Source organism: Pyrus communis, chromosome 8 (assembly GCF_963583255.1).
Source record: "Pyrus communis chromosome 8, drPyrComm1.1, whole genome shotgun sequence".
Lineage (NCBI taxonomy): Eukaryota > Viridiplantae > Streptophyta > Magnoliopsida > Rosales > Rosaceae > Pyrus > Pyrus communis.
The window spans coordinates 21,494,484-21,505,565 of record NC_084810.1 but is presented as its reverse complement, the minus strand read 5'-3'; the positions used below and the strand labels follow the sequence as shown (position 1 = coordinate 21,505,565).

The 11,082-nt window shown below is 38.7% G+C and overlaps 1 protein-coding gene across 1 annotated transcript; it reads right to left on the bottom strand.

Moving 5' to 3' along the window:
- Window positions 1–524: 524 nt before the first annotated feature.
- On the bottom strand, window positions 525–10,876 carry LOC137743126 (uncharacterized). Its single transcript, XM_068483028.1, has 4 exons — window positions 8,325–10,876; window positions 8,099–8,108; window positions 1,200–3,734; window positions 525–1,091 (listed from the first exon to the last, which is right to left on the bottom strand). The coding sequence occupies exons 1-3, from the start codon at window positions 10,517–10,519 to the stop codon at window positions 1,275–1,277; spliced, it is 4,665 nt and encodes a 1,554-aa protein (XP_068339129.1). The 5' UTR covers window positions 10,520–10,876; the 3' UTR covers window positions 525–1,091; window positions 1,200–1,274.
- Between the last annotated feature and the right edge of the window lie 206 nt (window positions 10,877–11,082).

The following is an 11,082-nucleotide window of genomic DNA, read 5'->3' as shown; positions in this document are numbered from 1 at the left end:
TAGTCAATAATCAAACAAATACATAGCATGGTCGACAGAAAACTTGGGAAATTATGTGAACGTCTTGATGTGACATCACATTAGGAACTAAATATTAGTCAAAGGTCAATTTGTATTAGGTTTTGTCTTTGAGCCAAGTAAAAGTTCAACAATGTCAATGGAGCCACCGAGCACATGGAAAACGGCTCCAAATACAATGAGGAATTGTCAAACTCGGTTGTTCTAACTTCTAAATTTATAATATAAATCAATCAGGCACATATCTCACAGGTACTGATTTGATACTGAGGTGTTTTTATAAAAAATAGGAATAAAAAAAATTAAATAAATAAAACTGAATTCAAAAAGGTGTTTGGTCAACACTTATAAACAGCTTCTTTTCACAACTTTGGATGAAAAAAAGCTGAAAACTTGAAGCAGCAAAAATTAATTTATTCTCACAACATGTTTTTTTTTTCAAAGCACCGCAATACCAAACCAGTCCCTTAAACACATATGGAACTTGGATACGCGCATGGGTCGAAAGATGACCAAAGTAGGCATTCATCAAGCAAAGTTTTACCTTTACTCACATGATGCTACGAACAACGTGATCAACTTATCTCACATTAATGAGAAGTGATAGAGAAAACTCATTAAGCATAGATCCACCTCAGTTGCTCTAAATGAGGAGTCGAAGAGATGCCCAAAACAAATAGAGAAAAGATAATCCTCTATTTGTCAATACAAAACTCATTAAGCATAGATCCAACTCAGTTGCTCTAAATGAGTCAAAGAGATGCCCAAAACAGTCTGAGCCAGTAATCGAGCTTGGGCTGATTTTGACCCAAGTCGGTTGAGCGGGCTTTTGTGCATCAACAAATTTAATTATCATCTTTATTAATAAAATAAAAAAACATTGATCAAACTAGAGACATATTTCAATATTGTGAAGAAAAATATCTCTAAATTAAATCTAGTTTAACAAACTATGTGATTGCATAAGTCCTCTTCTCTCCATTGCGGGTGGAGGACTTCAATTTTCAAACTCCAATTCATGATCATTGTGTGGATGCAAATTTCTGTCATCTTTTCCTTCGACGAAAATGTACCTGCAAAATAATAATATCTTCGATTAAGGCCAAAAGCCTCAAAGCCGACTAGTATATTAGAGTACAACATGGATAACCAGAATACTCAAATACGAAATGAAATAGTACCTCTGCCTAGTTTGTTGATCATCCTTTCTATCGCAATTATCAAAGAAGTTCAAACAAGCATGTTCTACAAGATTCCTACGCTGGCACCCAACAAGAAGAAGCATACACAATTCGGCCCTTCCATCCTTGAATCATCCAATCACTATCTTGATCAAGTACAAAATCTTTGTGGTACCATGCCTTCACCTTATCCTTAAGAATCTTCACTAAATCTTGGTCCAATTGCAACGGCTGTAAACCAGCCCTCATGCATCGAACCTGCCACTGCTTATATGTCTCAGGCCTCTCAACCCTCTCTACGCCCTCACATGCTATTACATTCATAGCTTCCCTGCCATAGAACTCACTCTCAAACCTCAACCTCTCTTCATTGTCACGGGATATGTTAATATCAAATGCATCATACAAGGAAGAGTAGTGGAAGAGAGCCTCCCGAAATCGAGTGACAAAGAAAGGGGCATTGTAGGAACCATTGATAATAGAGTGGACAAAAATATCTGGTTTCATCTTTCTGATTAGTTGTAGAACAGCATCCCTTGGACAGTTCACTTCAACGGTCTCATCAAGTAGGTTCTTGAACCGAAACATACAGTTCACAGCAAGCACCTCGTTCCTTTCAGTCTTGAGGTCCTCCAGTTGGATGGATTCCCAATCTTGTGAAGCTATAGCATTGTACTCAAAAGGTACATTAAAACGCTCACAATATCTTGCCAAGCGACGTCCAGTCTCTTCAATCCACTCTGCCGGACGAAACCCAGGTTGGGGAACCTCTATCCCAGTAATGCGCAGCTTCGGAGGTCCACCACGTCTCTTTGAAAGATGCTGGATGAGGATTGGCCACTGGAAACCATACAGGATACCAAAATCGACAATATGAAGGGTTGTTGCTTTCTCGGCCATCTTCAAAATCATCTTGTTTTTGAAGAGCATACACATTCTCTTGGAAGGGCAAGCTGAAAGATAAACTTGGTAAGATTTCAACATATCAACGGCTGATGACCTTTTGACAATGGATGTATAAAACTTTTGGGTTCCGGTGCCAGTACCAGCCATACGAGCCTCAAGACCATTCGCAAAGAAGTGAGCCAACCTTTGAGATCCATCACCGTTAGGAGAAGCGTGCTGCCTAACCTGCTTTAACAGTTCACTAGTGGTCCTAAAATCATTGGTAGACACGGCTTGTGCACATAAAATCAGGAGATTCCGCAAATCCACAGTTTCCTTCTTCTTTCCTTGTTTCTTACCACGAGCCTTCCTGCCATTACCATTAGATCCTTGTGGCTGTCCACTTGGCTGCAAGGTCTTGCTTGGTTCATTCTTAAAAGCAACATTGTCACACCGAGATTCATTATTTCCACCAGTAGACAGCAACACCTTGTCAAACATCTCAGACAATTCACTCTCTTCAGTCTTTTCTATATAAACTGCAGACTGCTTGCTACTCCTCCCTTCTTCGAGATCAACATCTTCCCACTCGCGATTCTTTCTTCCCTTTGACCCATTAGGTGAGTTCTTCCTCTCACTCTTTTCTTTCTGGACAGTAACCATCGGCACACTTGCTTTCACTTCTGGAGACACTGTGTTGCTTTCCAGATCAACAAGCAGCTGAGTGCTTTTCGGAAGGAATTTACTAGCTTCCTCTAACCCTCTCTGGAATTGCAAGATAGAATCACTATCTGTATATATATTCTGAGCCACAAACTCTTCTACGGAGGAGCCCTGTAGCATATCATCAAGGCGCTGCCCACCACCAACATGCTGCCCATCACCAACGCTAGTCATGCGATTTTCCAGAGGAACAGACAACTGTGAACTCGAATGTGAAGTGAACTGGAAAGGGTTGTCATTGGTAAGGGTAGTTTGTGGAAAAGAAGATTTTTGATCTCCCGAATCGCCAACCCGTTGAGGATCAATGGAATTGCTAGTACCAGGACTAGGACTATTATTACTACCACTACAATCACCACAACTCCCAGAATTATTACCATCGGGACTCTCAACATTCGGATTGATATGAAGTGGTTGCTGATTGGGTGAAAAGGGGTACTGTTGACCAAGAACATCATAGAACGATTTCTCGGTCACACGAAGACCCAACGGATCAAAGAACATGCCAGGCTTTTTCTCTATGTTCTCTTCCAAAAGAATCTGGTTTACGTATTTGAAAACAGCTTCAGAGAAATCATTGTCATCGGAGGAACTGTCTACTCCTCCGACGCTCACAGCCGTAGGCAGAGACAAAGAGCCTCCATCAGGTGGACTCAAACTATTAGATGGAACAAATGACTCTCCACTTGTGGTCAAACTAACTTCAGGAACAATATTACCCTGTTCGAAATCGGGTGGAAGGGAAAAATGATTGTCCATAAAGTTAAGATCCGGAGAGAACTGGTTAAATTGGTATTCATTTGTGAGATTTGAGAATTGGGTTGAATTGGGTGAGAAGGCTAGATCATCAATACTGAAACCATTCATGTAATCAGGACTTCCGTTGAAAGTTGGATGATCCATAACGATCACAGAAAAACACAGTACCTGGGTACAATTCTAAACTCTAAAACCTTCTAAAACTAAAGATTCTACCCACAAAAGTGATGAAATTTAAAGATTTAATCTCACAGAGAAATTCAGAAGGAACCCCATAAGGAACAAAGCATGCTAGCAAGAACAAATCAGAAGCAAAACCGAAAAACCACAAAAACCCATCAGAGTTTTTGCAGATTTATTGCACAGGAAGCAAAGGTTTTGAAGTGGAAGGCTCTAAGAACAAGCAAAGATCGAACCTTTACTGAATAGGATGACAGAGAACAACATGAACAGAAAAGTACTGGCGTACCTTGAAGAAAAACGTTGAAACGTGAAAACAAAAGGCGGCCGTCTTTAGGTTCAGGGAACCAAATTAAGAGGTTTTCTGATATGTATAAACTGGTGGGGGTGAGTGGCTTCACGAACTTTTTTGGAGGAGCAGAGCATGTGTCAGTCAGGGAGAGCTCTGAACACTTTTTGCAACCCGGTGGATCGGGCCGTGAATTAGTCATGCACATGTTTTGACTTTGCAACCATGGACTTGGTCCCACTCTGTCCTTTGCTTTTCTTTCGATAATCTCTGTCCTTCTCTATTGTTCTTCAGTGTTGCAGATTATGGTAATGGGACATGGAGAGTGGAAGATTCTTAAAATAACAGTTCACTCTATAGAACTTTGCTTACTTTTGAGTTTTGACATACCCGGATTGGATCGGTTTTAAAATTATGGGTAAATTGTAGCTATGATCTTTTAACTTTAACTCAATTGAAGCAATGATCCATCAACTAAAAATTCATTACCATTGATTTCTCAACTCATTAAAACGTACAGCTATAGTCCTTTAACTAAAAATTCATTATCATTGGTCCCTCAACTTTAATTCAACTGGAGAAATGATCTCTTAACTTTAACCTAATTGTAACAATTGTCCTTCTAACATAACTCATTTTGACAAAAAAAATTGACGTAGTTGACGAAAATGACCATAATTACACCCTTTGATGAGTTGAGGGACCCTTATTATATAAATGGTTATTCCAACATAACTTATTTTGACGAAATTGTGACGAAATTGATGAAAATTACTATAGCTACACATTTTGATAAGTTGAGGGACCAATGGTAATGAATTTTTAGTTGAGGGATCATTGCTATAATTTTCTTTAAAATTGTTATCAAACTAATTATAATAAATCGATTCGATTTAGTTTGTTTGAACTTAAATTGCTAACACCAAATTAATGTGAATGATTTGGATATGTACACAGTTAGTTTTTTTTTTTTTTTTTTTTTTAAGGAACCAATTCCAACATAAGACAAATTTTTGAACTCAAAACTGACTTCAACAGGAGAAAATACACACAATCAACAAAAAAAGAAATTCGCGCTTCAATATCAACATAACAATTTACTTGTACAGATGGTCAAAAAATCCGCATAACATGATTGATCTATTGAAAGCTACAAAGTATGTTGAAACAGTTCCATCGAAACAAAAGCCCAAAACATAAGACCAAGAACACCACTTGTTTTCATGAGGAGCAACTATCGTTGTTAACAATGGGATAGACATTGCCACTGAGGTAGAAATTACCACAAAATCAAAAGTAGCATCCCAAGTACCGCGATACCAACAGTGTTGAATGATAAGTCGAAAAATACATTTGGAAAAAGAACATGAAAGGAAGATGAGAGTTACCCAACTCATAAGCTATAAGCTCATTCAAACGATAAAAATATACATACAATATGCCTTGCGTATCCAAAATTATGTGAATACTACACAACCACGATATACGATACATTTAACGATTACACATAAGATATCTCCATCGAAATACGTTGCGCTCTATTCTCTTAAGCCAATGTTGATGCCCATATTTCAGTCTGCTCACACTTTCACACACTTACAATACCTTCACACATTTTAGATGTAAATTTGCAATATATCTTGGGTATTTTATGAGAGTTAGAGGTTGACTTTCCGACCCTTAGAAAAAAAATTGAAAAATCCAATATTTTGTGAGGTATATCTGTTTGATTGTTTGCAACTTTGACATGGTCAAACTAGCTCAAGACTACCTGTGATCGAAAAGCCACCGGTTACTCATAAGAAACTTGACTTGAGAAACAAGCCTCTGTCTTGAAGAGCACGAATGCTTATTGCTTTTCATCTTTTTTAATTAATTTACTAATCATTTCCTTAACCCCGTTCACATTATCATGATACTGTGAATAACATTAAAAATTGATGTCTTCTGATTGTGATCTAATCGGGTGGAAAATAGAGGTTGATGATGACAGAAAAGGTGTTGCTTTCCTTATTATTTTATCAGAAGAAAACACTGATTTTGCTTCTTAATCCCTCATATCATGGTAAAGGTCAAAACACAATATGCATCTCTCACGTGTTGCTTTGGCCTCAAGAAAACGGACTGATGTTTCAATGTGTCCGGAATATAAAGTGGTACATAATATGTTATTGTACAAGTCGTGAAATATTTGTCTTAAAAATTTAAAAATTAAAAAATAAAACTTTCCTTTACTAATATGATAACACGTGATGTACCACTCGTATTCTGAAAAACAATGACAAATTTATGCAAGAATATGAGAGATTATCAAAATTCGGGGCCTTGGAAATTTTATTCAAATAAACATGGAAAATGATCAACAAAAAGATAAAATAAATTATTAAATTGAGAAAAATGCTAGCAATCTTGGCACCAATATTTGTATTTGGACATTTCCACTTCTTTAAATGACACTTGTTTACACACACACAAAAATAATAATAAAAGGACCTTTAATGTCTTTTGAAATTAAATTTTTTTTTTTCATTATTAATTCCTAGTCAATATCTTGTTTTTTTTTTTGTGTAATAAAATGACACGTGGTATTTAAAGAAGTGTAAATATCCAAATCCAAAGGTTAGTGAAAATGTCGGTAGCACCCCTCAAAGGGAGCATTTTTTCTCACCACCATAACTGTGGTGTATGCTCAACATACACCTCATCATTTGACAAATGTCCTTTCAACTAACTCTAATTAACTTTAATATTAAATGTTCCTTTTCCAATTTTGAAAAAAAAAAATTAACCACAGTTACAGATGATGAAATATATAGTGAGCATACATCATAATTTAAAATGGCGAGCAAAAATACACCCCTTCCCAAAATATGTTGTCTGTTAATTGATAATTCGTTAGTAAATAAACAAACAAATACATAGCATGGTCGACAGAAAGCCTCGGAAATTATGTGCATGTCTTGATGTGGCATCACATTGAGAACTTAATATTGGTCAAAGGTTAATTTGTATTAGGTTTTTTCTTTGAGCCAAGTAAAAGTTCAACAACGTCAATGTAGCCACCGAGCACATAGGAAACGGCTCCAAATACAATCAGGAACTGTCAAACTCGGTTGTTCTAACTTCTAAATTTCTAATACAAATCAATGTCCGTGTAAACACATGGAATTTGGATACGCACACGAGTGGAAAGATGATCTAAGTAGGCGTTCATAACGAACAACATGATTAACTTACCCTGCATTAATGAGAAGCAATAGAGAATAGATAATCTCTTATCTGTCAATACAAAGCTCATTAAATATAGATCTAACTCAATCACTCTACATGAAAGATCAAAAAGAGGCTCAAATCCGTACTCGAGCTTTGTTTGACTTTGACCCAACTTGGTTGAGCGGCTTTTGTGCATCAACAAATTTAATGTTCATTTTTTTATTAAAAAATAATTGATCCAACTAGAGATTAGTTCATTTGTTTTGGGACCTTATGAGATGTGAAGTGATTTGGACCTCGACAGAGATTAGAGACAGCCGACTTGCAATTTGCAAGGCCATGGGACCGCATGCAGTCAGCAGCGTTCTAGTTTCTTCTCGGCGTTCTCACTCTCATGTCGCTTTCGTTCTCTCGTGTGAACGTGTTGGTGCACGCACACATAAGAACATAAGGATATGAGTACGATAGAAGGGACATCGTCGACTAAGCACCCTTTTGCCACCGTTATCTCCTTGCCTTTTGTTCTCAAATCAAAACCACAATGGCGAGTACAATGAACACCATTCAAAGCTGACGCAATTTTTTTTTTTTTTTTTTTTTTTTTTTTGTGGTTGACGATGTTGTCAATGTTCTAAATATCGCTAGATATTTAAAACGCATAATGTAAGACTATATAACTTGTATTGAAAAAAATAAAATGCAAAGCATTTTCTACTTAAATTTATTTATTATATGACATATAGAAAAAGTTTGGATGAACGGGAAAAGGGTAACCAAATCCTCCGGGGCATATACCATAGAAGTAAAAAATTGCGTTTATTTGACGATTAGATTCAAGTGAGATATATACAAAACGAAAACTACAATGTTCAACATTACAATAGTTCATCATTAATCAAATTTCTAATACGAAGTTATGCAGTGCTAGAAGTTACCGATAAGCAACCAGTACATTGTCACCTAGACAGCACGGTGATTGCAAAATACAGCACTATCTATACATCTGTATAGAACTACAGAAGCCTATTTGTGCAAGTCAATTCAGTTCTAAACAGCATGCATTTCAAGACCTAGACCTAGACGGTACCCAACAGGAGGAACTGTAGATAATCCTGCCCTTCCATCCTTGCAGCATCCAGTTTCCATCTTCATCAACCATGAAATCACGGTGGTACCCCCGTTTCACCTTGGCCCTTATTTTGTTCATGAGTTCACGGTCCAATGGCAACTGTTTGAACCCAGCCCTCATGTTCCGAACCTGCCACTGCTTATATGTCTCAGGCCTCACAACTCTCTCAGAGCCCTCGCAAGCGACTGTGTTTACAACCTCTCGTCCAAGGAACTCTTCCTCAAACATCAATCTCATCTGATCCTCGCGAGATATATTGGTATCAAACATATCAAACAATGCAGAGAAGTGGAATAGAGCCTCCCTGAAGCGTGTGACGAAGAATGGGGCACCGTAAGATCCATTAACGACACTATGGATAAAGATATCAGGATTCATGCTCCTAATTAAATTTAGAACAGCATCCCTTGGGCTGTTTACCACAACTGTCTCATCAAGTAGGTTTTTAAACCGGAATAGACAATTCACAGCAAGCACTTCATCTCTCTTGACTTTGAGTTCCTCATATTGGATAGCTTCCCATTTCTTTGCTATGCCATTGTACTCGAAAGGAACATTATACCGCTCACAATACTTTGCCAAACGATGCCCTGTCTCTTGGACTCTTTCTTCAGGTCGAAAACCACTTTGGGGAAGCTCTATCCCTGTAATGCGTAGTAGTTTTGGAGGCCCACCAGCTCTTCTTGAGAGGCAATGGATGAGAGCAGGCCATTGAAAACCGTAGAGGATTCCAAAATCTATAATATGCAGTGTTTCTGCTTTCTCAGCTAATTTTGAAATCATTTGGTCTGCAAAGATTATAGCGACCCTCATGAATGGGCAGGCTCCAAAATAAGTTTGGTAAGCCTTCAGCATATCAGCAGCTGACGTTGTTTTGGAAGATAGAGCAGTATATATCTGAGTTCCAGTGCCAGCCAACCGTGCTTCAAGGCCATTTGCAAAGCAATGAGCCAACCTCTGCGAGCTATCGCCAAATGCGGAAGAGTGCTGCCTAATCTGCTTTAGTAGCTCATTAGCAGTCCTACGATCATCAGAAGAAACAGCTTGTGCACATGAAATCAGTAGGGTCCTCAAATCTATCACTTCCTTCTTGTCGCCCTTTTTCTTGGCACGAGTCTTTCCGTTACTAGTTCCAACAGATTGCCCATTCTGCTGCAGAGCTTTGTTTGCTTCATCCAGACAGACTTCTTCACCTTCACTCACAATAGGCTTGGATTTCCCCCCACCACAGACCAGCACCTTATCAAAAATCTCTGATAGATCAGCCTCCGTATCCTCATAAACAGCTGATTGCTTGGTACTCCTCCCAACCTCCAAATCTGCATCTTCCCTCTCATGACTCTTCTTTCCTCTCGAACTAGTAGGAAAATACTCGCCTTCATCCTTCTCCGTCTTAACCACCACATTTTCAGCCTTTCCATTCGCCACTGTGTACGGCTTGTTATTCTCAACGTCAACAATCAATTGACCTCTAGGAAGAAACTTCCTAGCCTCCTCTACCCCTCTGTTAAACTGCAACACCAATTCATTCTCACCAAACAAATTAGAAACCATAGGGTCACTCACATAAGAACCCACCAATCCATTCCCATTCGACAAAAACTGAGACTTAGCCTTTGACTGGAAAACAAAGTTTTCCGGAATTGGGTTTTGCAAAATAGAGGCCTTATGCTCAATAACATCAACGCTACTCCGAGAATCATCCCAATAGCTAGTACTAGAACTAAGACTAGAGCTATTATTTCCACTATGATCACTAAAAGTTGCAGAAGAACGACCATAAGGGCTCTCAAAATTAAGCGGATGCTGATTCGGAGAAGGCGGAAACTTCCCACCAAGAACCTCAAAGAGAGATTTCTCAGCGGCTTGGACAGCCAAGGGGTCATGAAACATACAGGGCTTTGTCTCCATATCCTCCTCCATTAACACCTGGTTTATGTACCTGAGCACACTGTCAGAGTAGTCACCGTCATCTCCCTCGGGGCTCAAGCTCGGAGACAGAGCAGAGTTGCTGGGATTTTGGCACAGAAAGGTAAGATCCACAAAAGGATCGCTGCTTGGGTACTCATTGAAATTGGGGGAAAGTGTCTGGTCGATGAAATTGGAATTGGAATCGGGCAGTTGATAAGAACTTGGATCCATAGCAATCAAATTTTGAGAATATTGACGATAACCCAGATCGAGTTTGGTGAAAATTGAGGAAATTAAGAGCGAAAGATTGAAACTTTGGGATTTGAGGTGAAGAATCTGCCTACCTGAGAGAGAACAGAGAAACCCCAATCCACTACTGGGTTGAGGTATCGCCAGAGAAACGAGTGGTGGAGGAGAGACGAAGGCCAAAGTGGGGAGAACGGGCGGAGGGTGTGGAAGTCAAGAAGCAGGAGGCGCCACACAGCGTGGTTTCATGGCATTTTTGTTGCAGCTCAGGCAATTGGTAAAGCTGTGGAAGCGTTAAGTTGAGCAATGGTTTTTAACCTTGTGGCACCTTTTTCTCACGTTTTTTTCAAAGGAAAACGATGATGTCAAGTGGAATTTTTTTTTTCTGGTTATGAATGGAACCCGAAGGGGTTGATGGAGTACCGAGCAACCAAACGTTTTGAAATCTCAACTCAAGTTTGAATTATTTGGCTAACCATTTTTACTTTGACATATTATTAAATCTATGATTTAAAAATACGTTACCGCTTTAGATGGTAGTGGGATTG